The 22,806-nt window shown below is 43.5% G+C and overlaps 1 protein-coding gene across 5 annotated transcripts in view; it reads right to left on the bottom strand.

Moving 5' to 3' along the window:
• Window positions 1-22,806, bottom strand: part of LOC149146562 (protein TRANSPARENT TESTA 9-like) — a 201,869-nt gene that overhangs the window by 112,342 nt on the left and 66,721 nt on the right. For all 5 annotated transcript variants that reach the window (XM_089449352.1, XM_089449350.1, XM_089449353.1 and 2 more), the window contains exons 11-12: window positions 708-796; window positions 535-605 (exon numbers count right to left, since the gene is read on the bottom strand). In XM_089449352.1, the coding sequence (XP_089305478.1) occupies window positions 535-605; window positions 708-796 (160 nt within the window). The remainder of the gene's footprint in view (window positions 1-534; window positions 606-707; window positions 797-22,806) is intronic.

Here is a 22,806-nt window from a genome sequence, read left to right on the forward strand (position 1 = left end):
ATCAATGGAATTGGTAGTCCTATTCAGTGTTTCTTCCACAGCAAAATACAAACAAGTACTGTCAATGTCACCAGGCATTTATTCAGTGTTTCTTTTTCACATCCAGATGCTAGCAGCTAAAGCTGTGAGAGATTTTCTCATAATTGAGTTTTAATTTGCCAAATTCCTTTGGTCACTTATCAAAAGATCATATATCAAGTGGACTGGCAAACATTCAAAAGCGGAGTTATTCTCCACTTGCTGAGATTCTGGAGATATTTTTCAAGCTTTCCAAATTGACCTTTATATGAAGATAATATTGCTCACCAAATTTAATCACCAACCATGTGACTTATTTAAACACTATAGCTAACTCGCATTTATGAACATTTGTTAAATTACGCAATCTAGGGATAAAGCTCAAGAATCAATTCAACAAAACTAACTGAAAAGAGCTAGAATTGCAATAAAATTTCTGGGATTAATGATTGTAATAAAAATGAAATGGTTCAATAAAGGAAAATGTTCACTGAATAAGTATCACAATCTTCATACCAGCAAAAGTTGTTTATGTTGCTTCCTTTGGGGTAGAATTCCTAATGCATCTAGTAAAGAATCATCCAGTTCTGCAGAGAAGAATAGAAGGAAGACTTAGTAGTAGCCAAAAACAAACAATGTGTAACTATCTGTTGCAAAAATAGCATAAACAAAAGAAACAAACTTCCCACCTCTGTTTTGTACCAGGGAAATCAGCATACCCAAGGATCCCAGAACTAGTTTGTCATCCTCACATTTAAAATAGGATAATAGAATGTCCCTGTAAAATATTGCTTATCCATTAATGTAATGAAATAGCCAAAGCCATGGAATGTTTTGAACAGGAAAGTTTGAATAATATTACAAAACACCCCATGCAAACATACTGGATCAGACTCAATGAACACCAAACATCACAGGTCAGAATGGAAACCAGATTCTCTTACAAATTTGGAGATGCTCAAAATAGATATGGACGATAACATCAAAATGAATTTCCATCCCACCTAATTTTCACCATTGTCTATTTATTTAGGTCAGATTAAATTGAAACTATGATTTTGAACTTCACAGTATTGAATACACTTTAGTCAAAATGAATTATCATATAATGTAACTTTTACCAGTATCCATCTCTTTTCAGGCCTAATTAAATAAAAGCCATATCACTTCGAACATCCTAATATTCTTTACACATCCCACAATTGTTAAGAATCCTCTCTAACCCAAGTCAATTGATTAAAAATCAAGATTCTTTTTCAAATTGCAATTCCAAACAAGATCTTGCCAAGAACTTTTTCAATTCAGTTGCTTTGCCCTGGAGTGTAGGGCACCAAATATAGTAAATATGTTGTTGCAAAATTGTGTTTGACTATAGAGTTAATCAAACAAAGGACTATGGGAGTCACTAGAGTGCTACAAATCCTCATAATGTTGCTTGTAGCACATACCATTATACAAGGAGGGAAGGAAGTTGAAAATGTGCTGCTCCATAGCAAACGATGGTCTCAGAAAAAATTGCAGATGTGGCCTCTAATTGTGAGGCTCTGATGCCAAATGATAAGAGCAAAGATCAAGCAAGTTGACATGAACTCCCAAACAAAATTTCAATGACACCAATGAATGCCACAACTTGCTGAAAGAAATAATATTATCTTATCAAATTTAGAGAGTTGAACATGGCAGGAGAGATCCCTTCAGTAGAAAGTATAACTTTGTTTGAGTGCCATGCAGCTTCCTTTAATTGTTCAAAAGTGTAGCGACAGAAGGTTTCCTCTGTGTGTGTGCCTTAGCCAGAGAAAGACCATGATCAGTCTTCCTTGTACCATGGATGAGTTCATGGAGTTAGTAAATTTGTAATATTCCTAAGGAAAATTCACAGTAAATATACAAAGCAAACATACACAAAAACACCATAAAACAATGAACATACAAATCAGACCATGAACTGCACCAAAAACTGCATTGTTGAGCTCTTTTATTGATAAATTAAGGGTGTACAATATGGTGCTGAAAGGAATGCACCTGGTCTTGCTCAAGGCAAGCTAGCAAAGGCCCAAATGATAAATAAGTCACCCTTATGTTATCTGCTTCTGCGCTGCTCTAGCTCTGTGCTGAAGATGCCCAGAAATAGGTTGTTGGCTGAATGGAACTGCTGCTAGGGCCCTCTCTGGTGCTCAGAAAATTCTGGGAAATTAATCCCGGTCTCTCCACCAAATACCCAGAATAACCCACGAAGGATTTGATGTCGATTGTAGCACATGCCATTATATAAGGAGGGAAGGAAGTAGAAAATTTGTTGCTCCATAGCAAAAGATGGTCTCAAAAAAAAAAATGCAGATGTGGCCTCTAATTGTGAGGCTCTAATGCCAAATGACAAGAGAAAAGATCAAGCAAGTTGACATGAACTCCCAAACAAAATTTCAATGACCCCAATGAATGCCCATGCAGCTTCCTTTAATTGTTCAAAAGTGTAATGATAGAAGGTTTTCTCTGTACGTGTGCCTTAAACAGAGAAAGACCATGACCAGTCTTCCTTTTACCATTGATGAGTCCATGGAGTTAGTAAATTTGTAATATTCCTAGAGAAAATTCACAGTAAATATACAAAGCAAACATAGACAAAAACACCATAAAACAATGAACACACAATCAAACCATGAACTGCACCAAAAACTGCGTTGCTGAGGTCTTTTATTGATAAATTAAGGGCGTACAATACGGTGCTGGAAGGAATGCACCTGGGCTTGCTCAAGGCAAGCTAGCAAAGTCCCAAATGGTAAATAAGTCACCCTTATGTTATATGCTTCTGCGCTGAAGATGCCCAGAAATAGGTTGTTGGCTGAATGGAACTGCTGCTAGGGCCCTCTCTGGTGCTCAGAAAATTCTGGGAAATTAATCCTAGCCTCTCCACCAAATACCCAGAATAACCCACGAAGGATTTGGCCAATGATTGACTTCGGAAATTCGGCCCTATTTCCCTCAATGGCTCAACTGCTGGGTGATTCGACCCACCTATAAATCCTGCTGCAAATGGCCTCCAAAATAGCTGCAATCCTCACCAAAATACTTCCCCGACCTTCTCTCCAAGTTTCAGCCTCAACCACACCACACTCCTCAACCTCCCGAAGTGCCTCCATGATGAAATGCGCAATCCCTGTGCTATTGTAGCTGAATCTCTACCTGAAATTGGACCTCTTGCTATTGGTACGAAATGACAAAGGTAGAATTCCCTCCTTGGGATGGCACTCAAAGTCCACCGAAGCAAGAGTTGAGATCTTCGCTCGGAGACACTCGTGTGTTAAACAGCACTTGCAGACTTGGCTTCAGCTCAAGCGTGCTCTTGTCAAAAGACAGTTTTGCAAATGATGAATGAATGAGCAATTGAGTGTCTCTTCCTCCTTTTGTCAAAGATGCCTCCAAAATGCCCATGTGGGCCCAGCTCGAACTTCCCACACCAAATCTGCTCCAATGAGAGCGTACTCCTCATGTGGGCTGAAATTCTCATGAGGTGGCCCCCACGCTCCACTAAGGCTGCAATATTTCCTCCAGCTCTAATGTTTGGGTGTGCTCTAAGCCAAAAATCATGTGTGGGACCTCTAAACCCACATTTCCTAAGTGCAATATAGCAAAAATGATCAAAATTGATATTTCACTTAGCAAAATGCTAAGTGGGAATATCACAATCCTCCCCGCCAAAACGTTGCTTGTCCTCAAGCAACTGCAACGAAGGATGCTGAAGTATTTGCTCCCCTATTATGAATAAAATATTCATAGCAATATTAATTATAAAAATAACATTTTAATAATTATTAATTAAATAAATAATTACATAATTATAAAAGCATTATTGTGAAGAGGTAAAATAGTCAAAGGACATGACTATTCATTCCTCATGGCTAGTCACTACCTATATAGGTAAACCGCCACGAGGGTATTGTACACACTCAGATTTTTATGAATATAAATAAATACTTACTTACACATAATTTACACATAATGTATCTTTAATTAGTAAACACCAGTGCATAAATAAATACTTACTTACACAGAATTTACACATAATGTATCTTTAATTAGTAAACACCAGTGAGCAAGAAGTTTTTGTTTCAGTGGTATTAGAGCATCTAATCCTCCCACCTGTGTTGGTTTCACCCATCCATCCCACACATCACTCATAATCTCAACCCTACCATCGTGTCCCTCTCGACCCCCTGTCCACCATCACTGTGTTTTCCCAGCATTGTTCCTTGTACGTTGTTGTGCTTGTCGACACCTTACCCATGCTGCGCGTGCTCAACCCCAACATTGTCTGTCCTCTGTCGCGTTCCGTTGTGACCACCGGTTGCATCGTACTCCACTCCCGCCGTGACCTCCAACACCTCCCAACAACCCCTGTCCGTTGTCCCGACGTTGCCCGTACGCGGTATTTTGTTCGTCGTGTTGGCCCCTCCCCTCAACATGTCTCGCCACATAAACCCGTCGACACTCGACTCACTCTGCACTGTTACCAACACCTCCCAACGTTGTATGTTGTCGAATTTGCAAGTCGTTTATCACGTGGTCAAACGTTGCCCAATGATTCACCATTGCCTCGACATTTCCGATCACCGTCTGTCCCCCGCTAACCAATCCGCTCCACGTTCCACTTGTCGGTCGACGATACCTCTGTGTATATTCTCTGCACTACGTCGTTAAAGATTGTGATGTTCGGTCAACAGGTGTGGCTCAATTCTACGTTTCGGCAGATTATATAAGTCAAACACTATATAGTTGCAAATAATCAATTATATAGTTCCTAATAAATCAATTTTTTAACTAAATTAATATAATTTAATTATTTAATTTATAAAAAGAATAATAATAATAATAATATTATTATTATTAATTAAAAAAATAATAATAACAATAATAGTATTATTATTATTTTATTTAAACAAATAAAAAAATTAAAATTGGGCCCACAAAGAAAAAAAGGAACAAAATGGGAAGTAGCAATGATGATATGAATTCAAGGAGAATTTAGGAAGAAATCAATAAAATGCGTCAACGCCTTGACAACGTCGAAAGGAAGCAAGATGAACTAGGAAAAGACCAAGAGAGGTTAATTAGTAGTCAAGACAAAATAGCAGATGATATCAAAGAATTGAAGAGCATGATGAACCAGTTTATGGGAGGAGTCAATCCACCCTTTAATCCCTTAAGCACACAAGAGTCACCACAAAGCCCCAAGATGCCAAAAGGCGAAGTTTTTCCAAGTCATGAGTTCCTGTCAATGCACGAAGTCCCACGAATACCGCATATATAGTTCCAAGGAAGTCAATACTATACAAAATTTCCTGAAAGAAACTTCCACAGAATTAAAAGGGAATTACCCAAGTACGATGGTAAAGACCATAAAGGTGCCATTGTGTGGGTAAATAAAATGGACGCCATCTTCGAAGCAAACTCGCCAATAGGTGAACAGGAGAAGGTCATGACCACATCCAACAACCTGAAAATTGAAGCATTAGATTGGTTCCTATAGTGGTCCAACAGATGTGAAGCTCATGCATTCAACTGGAAAAAATTTGTGAAAGCTCTGCTCAAAAGGTTCCATGACGAAGAAGAAGATGATGTTTATGAAAGATTTGTTCACCTTAAACAAAAAGGAACTTTAAGCGAATACACCCACAAATGGAAAGTATTAGCTATAAGGCAAAGAGGGTTTTCCAATGAAGAGCTACTAAAAATATATAGATGTGGCCTTAAAAAGTATATTCGAGAAGAATTAAAACTATATAAACCCAAAACCATTGAAGAAACTAGACATGCAGCAATAATTATTGAGAGAACACATAAGCTCAAAATGTCATCATTCAAGGAAGATGGCGATCAACAACAACACTCGGGGAAAAAAGAAACTAACAAATGTAGGTAGTGTGGAGACAAATGTACATCAAAACACAGATGCCTTAACAAGAAATTATATATTTATGAAGTCGAGAAGGAATCAGACGCTTCAAGTAATGAGCTAGAATATAAAAAAAAAAAGATTAAAAAGAAAAATTATTGTCGCAAATGTGGAGAAAATTGGACGCCAGGACAAATATGTGAAGACACATCTGTGTGCTACTATAAAATAGTAGATGGGAAGCAAATTGAAGTACAAGAATGTGATGAAGGAATCGTTGTCACACACAGTGAAGATTCAAATTCTGAGGAACCGCCATTTGTTGCAATCTCATGTGACCGGAAAAAACTTGATGAAAACAGTAACTCTCCCAGAGATCAAGAACAAGAAGCAACTACTGAATACGTTTCACGACATCTTCGAAGGAAGAGGAACCAATCTCCAAGAAGGAAGATTAAGCTTATTACTCCATCAACAAACATGAGGAGTAGATTATGTCCTAAAGCCCTAAAGCTCAAGGGACTCATAAGAGGCAGAAATGTCAATATACTTATAGATGCTGGTAGTAATGACAACTGTATAAACATCGATATTGCTAAACAACTGGGAAAAAATTCAAGGAAATAGGAGAATGTCATAAAGCTTCAATCAAAATACAAGAACTGGAGCTACAAACAGACCTATTTGCCCTACCACTCAAAGAAATGGATGTAGTTCTAGGTGCAGAATGGTTAATACAACTCGGGAGATATACTACAAGTACAAACCTTGCAGAACAATTCATGGAGTTTAACTGGCAAGGACAACATTATAAATTAAATGGTGTTAACACTCCTAGCTTCAAAAAAATACAAATACTCAAAAAGATTTCGCCAACCACCACAAAGATGTTGCTCCATAGCAACATGTTCAATTAGAAGAACCCCTTCTGGTTATGCTTTGAGAATAAAGCATCTCTAAAGGGGGTGGCAATTTTATGAATAATGTGAAAATTCCTGAATCTAACACATCAGAAACCCCTACTGCAATTACTGGTTTACAATCTCCTACTTGTTCTTTACATTAACAAGTTATTTAATTGCATAAACATTGAAGTAAACACTATTGCAGCCTTCACAAATATACAAATCATGCACTGAAATAAACTGAGACAATAACACAAGGGACACCGTTATTTTTGGACAATTGTCCCCAGAAAAACCCAATTCGGGAAAATCGGTGCAGCATATAGAGGGTTTGTATTATTAAGCAGATTCGTGAATACAACTAGGGTGCCATAAATGGCTCACCCAACAGAGAATATCCTTGGCAGTAGTACCTCTATCCAAAGACAAATATTCCGGCAAATCAGCAACCAAATGATCAAACCCCACAGCAACTTCGATTGTTGGATTTTAGAGATCTGTGGCATGAATCTTTTAAATAATTGACCGGAGAATCCACAGTTTTATCATTTTTGGATCGACGTTTCGAATCCCAAGTGGGATCCATCTTCAGGATGAGAGAATGATGATGAGAGAATCATTCTCTCATCCTGAAGATGGATCCCACTTGGGATTCGAAACGTCGATCCAAAAATGATAAAACTGTGGATTCTCCGGTCAATTATTTAAAAAAACTTCGATTGTTCCTTATTTTGGACAGCGATAGCTGCTCCAAGCACTGCTCTGGAACTGCGTCACTCCTTCAGGAGCTGCGTCACCCTTTCCCAGCTCAGAATCTACTGATCTGCTCCCAATCTGCCCCACAAAATCTCCCTAGCACTGCCTCTGAGGCCTAGTGTCGGCCTCTACGGCTTCTGCGTCAGCGTTATGCGTCCTCTACGTCAACTCTTCGACCTTTGCGTCATCCCTTCTAGGGCCTGCGCTATCTCTCCGGGCACTGCACTGCCTCTCTGTTATGTATTCTTTAGCCTCGAATGAAAATCCCTTGCTGAACTACCCCTCACTGCAACTGATCACTCGTTCGATTTCCTCAGCAAACCTCGCCCCAGAAAATCGAACTGACTGATCTCTCTTGGTGTGTCTCCAACTGACCCTCAAGCCTCCTCTTATACTTTCTTGTTGACGAATCAACAGCCGAGATTAAGTCCCTAATCAACAGCTAAGATTAGAACTAGCTTGTTCCTCTTCACTTAGAACTTTCTCACCCATATTATATTAATACACATTAATATTTCTATTTTCCTAAGTTTAGACTTAGGAACCCATTAAAAATATTAATTATTTTAATAACTCCTCATCCAGGTGGAATTTCTCCAAACGATTTTTGGGTCTTGGAGATCTCATGTTCCTTAGCCTCTCCACCAAATTTCATGGCTAGAGCACATCCGATGCTACCCAAATCAACAAATAAAATATTCATAACAATATTAATTATATAAATAATAATTAATTAAATAAATCATTACATAATTATAAAAACATTATTGTGAAGAGGTAAAATAGTCAAAGGACATGACTATTCATTCCTCATGGCCAATCACTGCCTATATAGGCAAACCGCCACGAGGGTATTATACACCCTCAGATTTTTATGAATATAAATAAATACTTACTTACACAGAATTTACACATTAATGTATCATCAATTAGTAAACACCAATGAGCAATAAGTTTTTGTTTCATCCCCCTCCCAGGTAGAATCCTCATCTGGCAGATTCCTCCATCTGATCAAACACTCCTTGATGACCCGCTTTCTCAAGTGCCTCACCTGGCTATCCAAAATGGTCTCTGGATCCAGCATTAAATGCCCCTCGTTGTCCATAGGAGGTAGTTCTGTAGTTGTTGTAACCTACTGTCCTAGCGCCTTTTCCAGGTAAGATACATGAAAGATGTTGTGCACCTAACTCCCCAGGGGTAGCTCCAGCTCATATGCTAACTCCCTAACCCTTCGAGTGACATGATACGGTCCATAGAAGCGGGGCTTGAGCTTCTCATCCCCTTTTTGTTTGAGCGAAGACGACCAATATAGTTGAAGCCTCAAGAAGACCAAGTCCCCTACTTCAAACTGCCTCTCAACTTTGCCCCTGTCTGCATAAAGCTTCTATTGGTTTTGGGCCATCCGCATGTTGTCTTTAAGAGCCCTCAAAATGTCTTGGCTCTCCTGTATCCAATCCTTGGCCCTTGGGGCCCTACTGTCTCCAAACATAACATCAGCAAAAGACAATGCATCGTAACCATACAAAGCTCGGAATGGAGACATACCTATGGACATGTGGTATGTAGTGTTGTAGCAGTATTCACCCAAGTGCAGCCACCGTATCCATGCTCGTTGTTGACCTGTCACATAGTTACGCAAGTAGCCCTCCAGCCACTTGTTAACTATCTCCGTCTGCCCGTCTAAGGGTGATAGCTAGTACTCAGAGTGAGCTCAGTGCCCACCAACCGAAATAGCTCCTGCCAGAATCCACCCATGAACCAATTGTCCCGGTCACTGACAATGGTCTTTGGGAGACCATGTAGCCAAAACACCTCCCTGAAGAACAATTTGGCCACCTGTGAGGCCAAGTACTGGGCTAACATGGCGAAGTAAGCAAACTTCGTCAGCCAATCCACCACCATGTAAATGTAGTCCTTGCCCTGTACTGTGGGCAACCCAATAATGAAGTCCATCGATATGCTCTCCCATTTCCCCTCAGGGATGGGAAGCAGCTGCAATAGGCCTGCAGGGTGTGACTGCTCACCCTTGTTCCGCTGGCATGTGTCACACTCCCTGATATGCCTCAGAACATCATCCTTGAGGCCCCTCCATGCAAAACACTCTCTAATGGCCCTATATGTCTTCGTGAACCCCTGGTGCCCTGCTAGTGGTGAGTCATGGGCAGCCTGTAGAATCTTCTCCCTCAGTTGAGAGTTGGGTACCAAATAAATCCAGTCTCGGAAGTAGATCACCTCATTCATCACCCTGTATCGGTCATCTGCCACCATCCCATCAAGGACCTCACACGCGAACCGATCCTTGGAGTACTCCACTAGTAGCTACACCCTCCAATCCGGGGCAATACTCATCAAAGAGAGAGTGGCTGGCCTCCTGGACAACGCATCAGCCACCACGTTGTGTTTTCCCTTGACATACTCAATGTCAAAGTCATATGCTTGGAGCTTGCTCACCCACTTTTGTTGCCTCTCCTGCAATTGTTTCTGCTCCAAGAAGAACCTAAGGTTGTTGTGGTCTATCTTGACTTTGAACCTGTTCCCCACCAAATACTGTCTGAACTTAGCCAGCGCATGCATGATGGCCAGCATCTCCTTGTCATATATCGAGTACAGTAGCCCATGGGGCAGTAGCTTCAGAATCTAGAAAGCTATGGGGTGCCCTCCCTGCAACAACACGGCCCCCACACCTGTTCTCGATGCATCGCACTCCAGCACAAAGGACTGGGTGAAGTCGAGGAGTGCCAATACCAGACAGCTACTCATGACCTGTTTGAGGCGCTCAAAAGCCTCCTGCGCTGTAGTGGTCCCACTCAAATGCTGGGAGAAGCCCTTCACAAACTTCCTGTAATAAGTGCGAATGCCCACAAATTCCCTCAACTTTGTCACATTTCGAGGCTCTGGCCAATCCTGGATAGCTCGAATCTTCTCCTCATGTACTCTCACACCGTCCACCCCAATGATATGCCCTAAATAGAGCATCTCAGTCAACCCAAACTTGCACTTGGACAGTTTAGCATAAAATTGTTGCTCCTCCAGAATGCGCAGCACTGTCTCAATGTGCTACAAGTGCTCCTCCCAAGTTCGGCTATAGATCAGTATGTCATCGAAGAACACTAGCACGAACTTCCTCAACTACCCACGAAATACGTGGTTCATGCATGACTGGAAGGTAGCTGGCGCATTGGTCAGCCCAAAGGGCATAACCAAGAACTCAAAGTGCCCATAATGGCACCAAAATGTTGTCTTTGGGACATCCTAGTCCCTCACCTGGATCTGATGGTACCTCGACCGCAAATCAATCTTCGAAAAGAACTTAGCCCCCCTCAGCTCATCTATACGTGGGATGGGGTAGCGGTTCATTAGTGTCTTTTTGTTGAGGGCCTCATAACCTATGCACATGCGCAAGGACCCATCCTTCTTCTTCACCAGTACAACAGATGAAGCAAAAGGGTTGGAACTAGGCTTGATGTGACCAAGTGCCAACAGCTCATGGAAAGCTCTCTCTATCTCATCCTGATATGCCTTGGGATGTTGGTAAGGAGAGGTGACCATGGCCTGTACTACCGTCTCCAGCTCAACAGTATGCTCAAACCCCCAATCAAGTGGTTAACCCGATGGTGTCTCCAAACACTACTGTGTATCTATCCAAAATAGCATGTATCTTTGAATGTGGTGGCTTGGGCTTGCCCCCAACCTCTGAAATCCTCAACTCCACAGCCCACTCAATGTCCCAATGTCTCAAATCAACCTCCATCATGTGGGCCGAAACAATCTGCGGTGGCTAGGAGTGCATTCCCCGTAGCAACATTAGCTTGCCATCCGGCCCTACAAACTCCAGCTCCAACTTCCTCCAATCGGTCGTGACTCAACCAAGCGAATAGAACCATTGTACTCCCAACACCACATTTGTGTCCAGTATGTCTACTACAAAGAAGTGATCTATCATGGAGTAGTCCCCATGGTCACTGTCAAGGCTGGCACGTAGCGTGTGCACTGCATGGTCATGTCCCCAAGCACAAGAACCCCTCAAACTCCTCAGTTGTGATGCCCCTCCTCTAAACCAATTAGGCATCAATGAAATTGTGGGTAGCCCCACTGTCCACCAAAATTGATACACACTGCCCCTGAGCAATGCCTATGATCCTCAGGGTCAAAAACTTGGGTACCCCGCGCAGTGATGCAAGGACCCCTCCGGAAGGTGCAAAGGAAACTCCCCCTCTCGATGGTGGTGGTGGTGGTGGCCCTCCCTCCTGAGGTGTTGCGTTGTCATCTCCACCCATCTCAAAATATGTCTCATCCTTTGCATCGTTGTCAGAGAAGACCTCGATATAATGGGCCTTGCCCGCTGCACATTTGTGGCATTATGCCCACAGCTCCTAACAGGTGAAACAAAATTTCCTCCTCCGTAGGTATCTCTGAGTCTCCTCGTCCAGCTGCCCACGCCCCTGATTGGCCGTCGGTGGTGGAGCCCTGGTGTCTTTTCCCCTTTGTTGGAAACCCTGTCTGGGGGTAGTGGTGCTCGAGCCCTAGGTAGGGCATCCTATAAATCTTGGGCTCTCCCTACTGCGTCCTATAATGTAGTGGGCCTATTGGACCTCACTAACCCACGTAATGGCTCTACTAGCCCCTCCACAAACATGTAGATTCTTCGATATGCCTGAGCCTTGTCATCTCCCCAAAGTACTCCTCGTGATATTTCTTCTCAAACTGCTCCTGCACCCTCCTGGTGAAATTATAAGCGGTCACTCCTGCATGCCCCAATGTGGTCAGAGCATGGAACCACCAGTCGTGGGCTTCCCCCTCCATCTAATTCACCTGGAAATAGACATCCAAATTTTTGACCCACGCCTTGGCCGAGCTCTTAGAAGAGCCATCGAAAATTGGGAGAAATAGCCTCCCCACAGTGAGCTGCAAGTCTGTCCCCTGCACGTAGCCTCCTCCAATTTGCCCCTTGGGCCTATTATTGCCCTTCAACTCGCAGAAATCCTTGAAAGTAATGGCCTTCCCAAAATTAGGTCCATATCACTGATACTCCAAGAAATAGTCCCCATAAGGTGCATCCTCATGCTCTGGTTGCCCACCAGCTCCAGATGTTAGAAATGTGGGAATGGTAGACCTAGGAGGTGTGCTTGGAGTAAGTGGCATGTTGGGATTAAGGGATACGTGGTGCTGCGAAGTAACAGATCCTTCTCCAAATTGGAAATATACTTGGACTCCCTTACCCTTATTGTCGTTGCCATTCTGCTGGCACATTCCTTCAATATTCCTAGACAAATCCTGCATTGCCTTCAACAAAAGATGGGCAAATGTTGAAGTTTATAAGTTTACTTAGTTAGAAACCCTCCATGCACTTTATCTAATTTATTCCTACCTACTTGTTATTTTCCTTAATAAGTTATTTACAATGTAAATACTGAAAATAAACACTAGTGCATGCTCAACATATTACAAATCAATAACTAAAAGAAACAGAAACAAACACACCATATGGCACCATTATTTTTGGACTAATGTCCCCGGAAAAACCCAATGTGGGAAAACCGGTGCAACTATCTGAGGGTTTTCTTATTAAGCAATATCAAAGTACAATCTAGGTGTCGAAACTGGCCTACCCAACAGAGAATTTCCTTGGTAGTAAAACCTCTCAATTTCTGACAAATCTCCTGGCTGAAACCCCAAATAATCCTTCCGGCAGCTACTTAGCACCAATCTACCCCAGAAACCCCAGCGTCAGCCTCTCTCTGGACTGTGTCAGCCCCTCTCTGCATCACGCTAGCCCTGCGTCACGCCGAATGGGTCTACGTCAGCCCTAGGGGGCCCTGCATCAGCCCTCTGGCCCTCTGCATCAGCAACGCTAGCCTCTCTGAGGCTCTGCGCAGCTCTCAACTACCTCTGCATGGCCCTGCGTGAGCCCTAGCTGGCTCTGCATCACTCTCCTTGGCTACTGCGCTACTCCCCTGGCACTATCTCTGCCTCTCTATCTCTCTGTACTCAAATGCCCCTCAGCTACATCTCTCGATCACTAATTCTATCTCTCTTAGCAAACCCCGCTCTAGAGAATAGAATGACTGATCACTCTGGTGTATTCTCCAAGTGACCCTCAAGCCTCCTCTTATACTTTTCCTGTTGATATATCAATGGCCGAGATTAAGTTCCTAATCAACGGCTAAGATTAGATCTGGCTTGATCCATGTCTTTTGGACCATTCTAACACAGATTCATATTAATACACAGTAATATTTTATTTTCCCTAAGTTTAGACTTAGGGACTCCATTAAAACTATTCATTATTTTAATATCTCCTAATCTGTTTAGAATTTGCCCAAACCCTTTCTGGGTACTGGAGATCTCATGTGCCCCAACCTCTCCACCAAATTTCGTGGCTAGAGCACATCCGATGCTACCTGAAATCAACACTCCCTCTTAGTGAGCACTGTGCTCTAGCAATACTCCTCACTAAGTATTACTCTGATCATCCGACATCAATACCTGTGCTGATGCTAGGCCTTCCTGCCCAACATCCTCTGCACTGTTGCATCCTGTATTGCTGCCCATGGTTCTGCCACTGCCACTGCTGCATCTGTACGACAGCTCCCTCTACATTTGTGTTGTTGCTGGTCCTTTCTCCCAGCACTGCATCCGCACTGCACCTCCTCTCATCATGTTGCATCGTGCTACCCACTGCTGCACTGCAACTCAATCACTGAGAAGTAAGTAATTGATCTCCGAATCTGACCTCCCTGTTGGGCTAGAGACACCCACTTATGTTGAAGCTCCCTCTGCCACTGACAAGTGCTCCCTCTCTGACCTCTGCGCTACTGCAACAACTCCCTGCATCTCACACCATTGCACACCTCTTTGTGTCATCCTGCACTGGTGCAACATTCCTGTGCCTCTCGCACTGCTGCAGCCTGCTAGCCTCGCGCTGTCTCGGGACTTCTGCACTGTAGCTCTCTCTGCCGCTCCATCCGCATCCGTCTCTACCCGACTCAGCGAGTCTTGCTACTCCTCTTTGGGACTCCCGTAGCAAGGCCTAATCCAAGAGGTTGTGTACCTCGAGGATCCTGCCCCTCATCGCCTGTAGTCCTCTACAGCTCGATGTCTCCCCACTTCTTCTCAAGTGGTGCGTGTGCACTCATGGCACAATCATCGTCTGTCAGAACTTCCTTCTTTGCCCGTGTTGTCGCTACCTTAGTCTCGGAAGACTCTCCCTTACTCTTCTTCCTTGGACACTGGGTCGCATAATGACCCAACTCCCCACAGTGGAAGCACTTGATCTTGGAGAGATCTTTCTTCTTCTGCTTCTCCTACTTTCCCTTAGATGCTAGGGCCACATCTTCCTCCTCCTGCTTGACTTTGATCCCCTTGTTGCTGCTACCCGTCTTCGATTGTCGTCTGATCTCTTCCTAGCGAAGAGCTGCCCACATCTCATCCCAAGGTGGGAGAGTCCCTCTGCCCAATATACTCTAGACAAACACCTCCCAGTCTTTTGAGACAGCATTCAGGGTTGTGCTCACCATCAGCCCCTGATCCGGTGTCGCCTCTATAGCAATCAACTGATCTTGGATCTCATTCAATCCTCCGAGGAAGGTGTCAATTGGTTCTCCCTTCTTCATCTGATACGACCTCAACTGATTCTCAAGCAGCATTCTTCTCTGCACAGAAGTATGCTGGTACAACTTCTTGAGAGCCTCCCACATCTCAAATGTTGTTTCCTTCTCAGCTATGTGTGGTACTACATGATCCTTGACCCTGTCAAGGATAATTCTCTTGGCCCTCCCCATCGCCTCCTCGTACTTGTCATTATCTTTGGGGTCAACTGGGACAGCGATTACCTTCAAGGCAAAGTTTTTGACATGATTCCTGTCAAGTACGGATAAGATTCTGGCCTTCCAGACTGCGAAGTTCGATGCTCCGTCCTGTCTATCCTAATCTCTTACTCCGTGTAGTGCCATGATGTTCCTCTACTTCCCTCCTGGAAGTTCTCTGTTCGACTCCTCTGAGTCTCTACTTCCCATCTGGAAGTTCTCTTCTGGACTCCTTTTAAGTCCTGATTTCCCTCCTGGAAATCCTTTTGTCGCTATCGAGATGCCCCCTACTCTGATCGTCTTGTGCAACCGCACCACTGATCTGGGTTCCTCGACTAGAAACCCTCGGTAGCAACTCCTCTGGCCTTGCTCTGTCAGGTACTGTTCTGACTACAGTACCTCACCAGCTCCACTCTGCAATATTCCCGCAGCCTTCTAAACCCCAGCAACCTGAAGGTGAGAGCTCCTAGGTTCTATGCAATCTCGGCACCAGCAACCCGACCTCCTCAGCCAACTGCATCAGCCCTCCCAACTACTGCGTGGCTCTGTGTGAGGCTTCTTTTGCCTTCCTTAGCCTCTGCGTTGCCTCTTCCCGGCTCACCCTTGATGACGTAGGCACTGCGTCACCCTTCCTTGTTGTTGCTTTGCTAGAAATAGCGTCTGTCAACTCGGGATAGTTGTTTTCTGCTGCTATTGCTCCACTCGACTGATGTCCTTTAGTCCTCCTGTGATCTGCAATCACGCTTTGATACCATGTTGAAGTTTCTAAGTTTACTTAGTTAGAAACCCTCCATGCACTTTATCTAATTTATTCCTACCTACTTGTTATTTTCCTTAACAAGTTATTTACAATGTAAATATTGAAAATAAACACTAGTGCATGCTCAACATATTACAGATCAGTAACTAAAAGAAACAGAAACAAACACACCATATGACACCATTATTTATGGACTAATGTCCCTGGGAAAACCCAATGTGGGAAAACCAGTGCAGCTATCTAAGGGTTTCCTTATTAAGCAATATCATAATACAATCTGGGTGCCGAAACTGGCCTACCCAACAGAGAATTTCAGCCCCTCTCTGCCTCACGCTAGCCCTGCGTCACCCCGGATGGGTCTGCGTCAGCCCTGGGAGGCCTTGCGTCAACCCTTTGTGTCAGCAACGCTGGCCTCTCTGAGACTCTGCACAACTCCCGGCTGCCTCTGAGTGGCCCTACGTGAGCCCAGGCTGGCTCTGCAGCCTGGGCTCTGCGTCACTCTTCTTAGCTACTACGTTGCTCCCCCGACACTATCTCTGCCTCTCTGTCTCTTTGTACTCAAATGCCCCTCAGCTGCATCTCCCGATCACTAATTCTATCTCTCTTAGCAAACCCCACTCTAGAGAATAGAATCACTGATCACTCTGGTGTATTCTCCAAGTGACCCTCAAGCCTCCTCCTATACTTTTTCTGTTGACATATCAACGGCCGAGATTAAGTCCCTAATCAACGGCTAAGATTAGATTTGGCTTGATCCATGTCTTTTGGACCATTCTAACACAGATTCATATTAATACACATTAATATTTTATTTTCCTTAAGTTTAGACTTAGGGACTCCATTAAAAATATTCGTTATTTTAATATCTCCTGGTCTGTTTAGAATCTGCCCAAACCCTTTCTGGGTATTGGAGATCTCATGTGCCCCAACCTCTCCACCAAATTTCGTGGCTAGAGCATATCTGATGCTACCCCAAATCAACAGCAAACTCCCTTTTCTCGCTCCTTTTGTCTCCCTCATTGTCCCCCATGTTGGTTTCTACAACCTTAGGCTCGATTGTCACAGGGTCAGGGGTAATCTACAATTGCCTCTCTCTGCTCCTATACCTTTGCCTTTGGTATGTCACGTTGTGCTTATCCTTTGGTGTAAAAGGTTGCATTGCTCCCACAAGTTGTGCCAAGTCTATCAACGCTAATACCACTGTAATATTCCTAGGGAAAATTCATAGTAAATATACAAAGCAAACATAGACAAAAACACCATAAAACAGTGAACACACAATCAGACCATGAACTGCACCAAAAACTACGTTGTTGAGCTCATTTATTGATAAATTAAGGGTGTACAATACGGTGTTGGAAGGAATGCACCTGGGCTTGCTCAAGGCAAGCTAGCAAAGCCCCAAATAATAAATAAGTCACCCTTCTGTTATCGTTGTTGTGCTGCTCTAACTCTGCATTGAAGATGCTTAGAAACACGTTGTTGGCTTAATGGAACCACTGCTAGGGCCCTCTCTGGTGCTCAGAAAATTCTAGGAAATTAATCCCAGCCTTTCCACCAAATACCCAGAATAACCCACGAAAGATTTGGCCAATGACTAACTTTGGAAATTTGGCCCTATTTCCCTCAATGGCCCAACTACTAGGTGATTCGATCCACCTGCAAATCCTGCTGCAAATGGCCTCCAAAATAGTTGCAATCCTCACCAAAATACTTCCCCAACCACACCACACTCCTCAACCTCACAGAGTGCCTCCACCATGAACTGTGCAATCTCTGCGATGTTGTCGCTGAATCTCTCCTTGAAATTGGACCCCCTGCTGCTAGAACGAAATGACAAAGGTAGAACTCCCTCCTTGGGCTGGCACTTGAAGTCCATCTGTTAAATTATCGTATGTTCTATGCTTAGAGCAGTTTACTTATTTTTCTTCTTATTAGCCACAGATTAGCAATCACATATACATTAAGTTCAGTCAATTTGCAAATTTCTAAAGTAAACTTGCAGCCCTAAATAGGGCAGTCAACACCGGTCAAACCAGAGGTCAAATCACCTCGATTTTCGTGCCAAAAATTGTGGCCTGCCTAGGAGAGGCAACCACACCCAATCCGCACTTCTAGAAGGTCAACGTTGGTCAAAGAGATGACCTGCTGCCCTAGCGTCCTTCTTTCTGTGTCTTCCTTGCCCTCGGATGTCTTCCTTTCAGCCACACGTGTGAGAGAGAGAGAGAGAGAGAGAAGATGAGTGAATTGAACTGTCCAAATGAGGAGAATGCTCCTTGTATTTATATGCAAACATTGAGGTTGAATAGACATGATTGTTGGGCTTCTGAGCCTACATAAGTTTGTTGGCCGACCTTGACAATTTGTCCATAATCAAAATTAATTCATATCTCCATAAATACTTATCGAAATCGGATGATCTTCAGATCAATCCTACACCTCTCGATGAGAGGAATCTAGGAAAAATATCAGAAGCCATAAATAAGGTGATCCACAAGGAGTTTGGCTCTAGTTGCCAATTTTAACACTCCCACTCAACTAGGGAGAACTTCATCTGCAATCCGTCAGACCGACGCCACTATCCATCCATCAAATGCACTATCCTGTACAGCTTGACCCCACTCTGCTCTACTCTGTTTTGCTCTGCTCTGCTCGAACTATGAAGAAGTCAGTCTTAGAGTGTGAACCAAAGTCAATCTCAGAGTGTGAACCACTCTCACTAATCCCAGATCAGTATCATTGATCCCAGATCAATGGAGGTCATCCTAGCATAGGGAGTACGGTAGATACAGCGATGCGTCCATCGATAGTACTACTATGGTCCCTATCCTCATTTCCCTGCTCATTGATCAGATGAGAGGTACTTCCCATGAGTCCCAGACTGCATGGGTAGGATGCCTCGACAGGAGAACTAATCATCCTGTCCACAGGAGAACGAATCATCCTGTCCAGTGGATGCCACGGAGAACTAATCATCCTGGCCTACAGGAGAACTAATCATCCTGCTCCACAGTCGCCACGAAGAACGAATCATCCTGGCCCACAGGAGAACTAATCATCCTGTTCCACAGTCACCACGGGGTGTCACAGGGGAAGGTTGAACCTTTACCCTATACATAGTGCACCACCAGGGGATGGTGAGTCGCCCTGTGGTCACATGTCGCTCCAAGAAGTACCCCGCGCCCCCCCTGGAGCTCCCAGAGCTCAATACATCATACTCGACCCTCATAAGAGGGTCTCTGAATGACACCAAGTCATTCTCGGAAAGTCAGGAATTTGACCTTTCCTAGGGGCTTTGTGAAAATGTCGGCGACCTGTCCATCTATACCGATATGTTGGAGCCTTATTGCTCCTCGTTGCACCATATCTCGAATATAGTGGTACCTGATATCGATATGCTTGGAGCGATCATGAAATACAGGATTCTTTGATAAACGGATCCTGCTCTGGTTGTCACATAAAATCACAGTGTTAATCTAGCAGGAGGCCTAGGAGGGGTTCTAAAGGGGCACTACTAGATCAAGTGGTAACAATGGCACAAGGAACCACTGTCACCTTAGTCGATGTCCCCGGCTCTTTTCAGACTTTCACCGATAGGAGGAGTCTCGGTATAAGGAAAATCACTATTAATGTTAAGTCAATGATGGGGTAGGTAGTGATTTCAAGAGCCCATTCACAGGAGAGACTCAAATGATAGGGTTTACTTGCTCAAGAAGCAAGGCGTGGCGCTCTCTAAGAAAGGCTCAAAGGAGGCCTAGACCTAGGGATTTGAGATATTGCCTGATAAGAGATGCCCTAGACCAAAGATTCCTATGAGAAGAGGATTTCTAAGGTGGCCTTGTGAAATAATTAATGATGAAGGTATGGGACCACAAAGAAGCCCAAGAGGACCCAAGCAAAGCCTAGGGTTTTAGGTGAAACTTCAAACAAAAGATCTAGACCAAGCAAGGGAGAAGAAGAGGGTCAATGAAATTGAATTTCACTTGAGTTTTAGTGCAATGACCCTTGAGGAAGCCACTAACCAAGGAAACCTAGGGACAAGAATGACTTTGGAGCTAGGGCTTGGGATATCTCCAAATCTAGCTGTGGAAAATGCTTCAAAATTTGTGAGGGCCTAGGGAAAACCCCAACACAGTTGTAGTCCAACTCACTCTCAAAATGGATGGCTCCAATAAATTTCGCTTGATGCCCTAGGAGACCTCTAGGGTTAGGGCTTAGGGAAAAGAGCAAAAGGTGAAAAGACATAGCCTTTAAGGTGATCACAAATATTAGATCAGTGCCTTGCCTACTCGGAGAGATGGAGTCAATGGGCTTTCAATTTTGGAGTTCTTTTACCCAACCAAGGAGTCCTAATGGTTTCTAGGTGACCTTGTGACATAAAGAATGATAAAGATGTGAGACCACAAAGGAGCCTTGGGAAGGTCAAAGTTTGACCTAGGGTTTATAATTTTTATCTTGCTTTCAATGGTCATGCAAGGTCAAACAAGGAGGATGAGAAGGGCCTCGAGAATGATGAACTTCCTTTGAATTTTTCTAATAATGAGGCCCTTGAAATCTACCTTAACCTAGGAGGAACCTAGACAAGTATGGTCTTATGGCTAGGGCTTGGTGTATCTCCCAATCTGACCGTGGGAATGACCTCAAACTTGGAGGACCCCTAGAGGACACACCAACGCAGATAGATGCCAACTCGCTCCAAAATTGGATGGCTACAAAGCAATTCACTTGATGCCCTAGGAGACCCACTAAGGCTAGGGTAGAATTCAAAGAAAAAGTAAGAAAAGAAAGTTTTGGGGTGATCAACAATGGATTATGGACCAGTGCCTAGCTTTTTGGGAGAAATGGAGTCAAATGATCTTGACTAAAGCAACTTTGATGCTTCAAGGAGACCTTGAGGGACCTCGCTATCAAATAGAAGATGGCAAAAGAAAAACCCTCATGAATTTTATACTTCCAACACAATGTCAAGATGAAGTTTCAAGGATTTAATCATACAATTATTCCCCTACGAATATTCTCTCTATATTTGTCAAATGAGTGACACATGCAAAAATCCCAACCAATTTCAATGCTCCAAGCACTTTTCTTTAATTAGGTCATATCCAATAACAAAAAGAGAAAAACTCCATGCATTAGTAATTTATTATGGCAGAAATAAGAATCATAAAGCACTTACGAAACAAGGAGAGAGTATATCCATCCCTCCAACATGCAAAAAGAAGCTCCAAGAAGAAGTGTGAAGTTAATCCATACATCAAATTCATTTACAATCTCTCAAACTCGTCCAAATTGCAGGTCCAAGTTCTCTTTTAGAGACAAGTTCCAAATACAAGTGACGATGAGGAATGAAATGATCCTCTCATTAATATATATGATCCTCTAAGGGATTTGATTTCCCTAATTAGGCCTAATGATGCCCCTAATAATAAAATTATGTGTAAAATTACATCCTTTGGTGACAAGCCCGCCAAATAGCTCTATAATATGAAAAATAAGCCTCTCAAGAGGTCTAAAATGGTAATACAATAGATAGAAGGGCCATTGAAAGGCCTAGTGAAGTCCTTCATGTGCCAAGATGAGTGGAAGGGCCCAAGCAAATGGCCTTTGGTTCTCCCAAGTGGCTATGGGGGCACAAAATCATCCTCATGGGTCTCCAATTGGATCAAACAAGCATGTATCCCATCTGCAAGGCCTGGAACAATGATGCAAGCCCTCCATTTGTCTCCCATGGTGAGACATAGCCTCATCTGGGCCCTAAATCAACTGCCAAGTGTGTAGTGCAAGTGTGTAGTTGATTGGGCAAGGTGGTCCAAGTCCATCATCATCATCATATAAATGGGACATGAGCGAACAATGAACGGTGTTGATGGATCCCATGGCATGGCTATCTGCTCTCTGCTATAGTGGAGGCCCATGGCTCTCAACACTCACCCTACAAATACCAATATGTCCCTCTAGAGGGCTTGGACCCCATATAGGGAGACCAAACCCCAAGATGAATACCCACCTGCAATCCTTTATAAGATTCGATGTGTCTCCTCACCTTCCAGTACAACAAATCATTAATGCAATTGAGTAAATGAGCTTACAAAGCATAGAAACAAGTGGACACTTCATAGTGGCATGCCCTTCCATAATGGGCTTTAGAGTGTACAGGTGTCTCCAAGTTCAAGAAGAAAGTTAATCAAGGATCCTATTAGGTGGTTTCAACCTCTAAGGGAGTGACAAGTCCATGGTACATCCATCAAGTGGCAAGTGTCATGTGATATAATGATGGAACGAAGTGGGCCATCAGGGGAAGGCTCCAAGCCACATGCCATAATACAAGTGTAGCTATTATGAGTGAAACCCACACTTGGGTGTATACATGTAGGAGGGAGCAATCGTGGCGCATGAGTTACCCCGACCTTTGTTTTTCCACCATTCTTCATATGTCATTTTCCTTTTTTGATTTATTTTTAGAACTGCTCAGCGCTGCAATCTCTTGGAAAGATCATCGATCTCAGTAGTAGTGGCGACACCTGTAACCTCCTTCCCCTTCTTCTCATTATCTCCCTGCTTCTTCTTCAGACACCTCATCAAATAATGACCATACTCGCCACATTTCAAACACTTCAACTTACTCAAGTCCTTCTTTTGCTTTCCCTTCATCCTTGCTACAAGAGCCATGTC

The sequence above is a fragment of the Pinus tabuliformis genome, chromosome X (assembly GCF_031772625.1).
Source record: "Pinus tabuliformis cultivar Carrire ecotype Pingquan chromosome X, CPIR1, whole genome shotgun sequence".
Classification (NCBI taxonomy): domain Eukaryota; kingdom Viridiplantae; phylum Streptophyta; class Pinopsida; order Pinales; family Pinaceae; genus Pinus; species Pinus tabuliformis.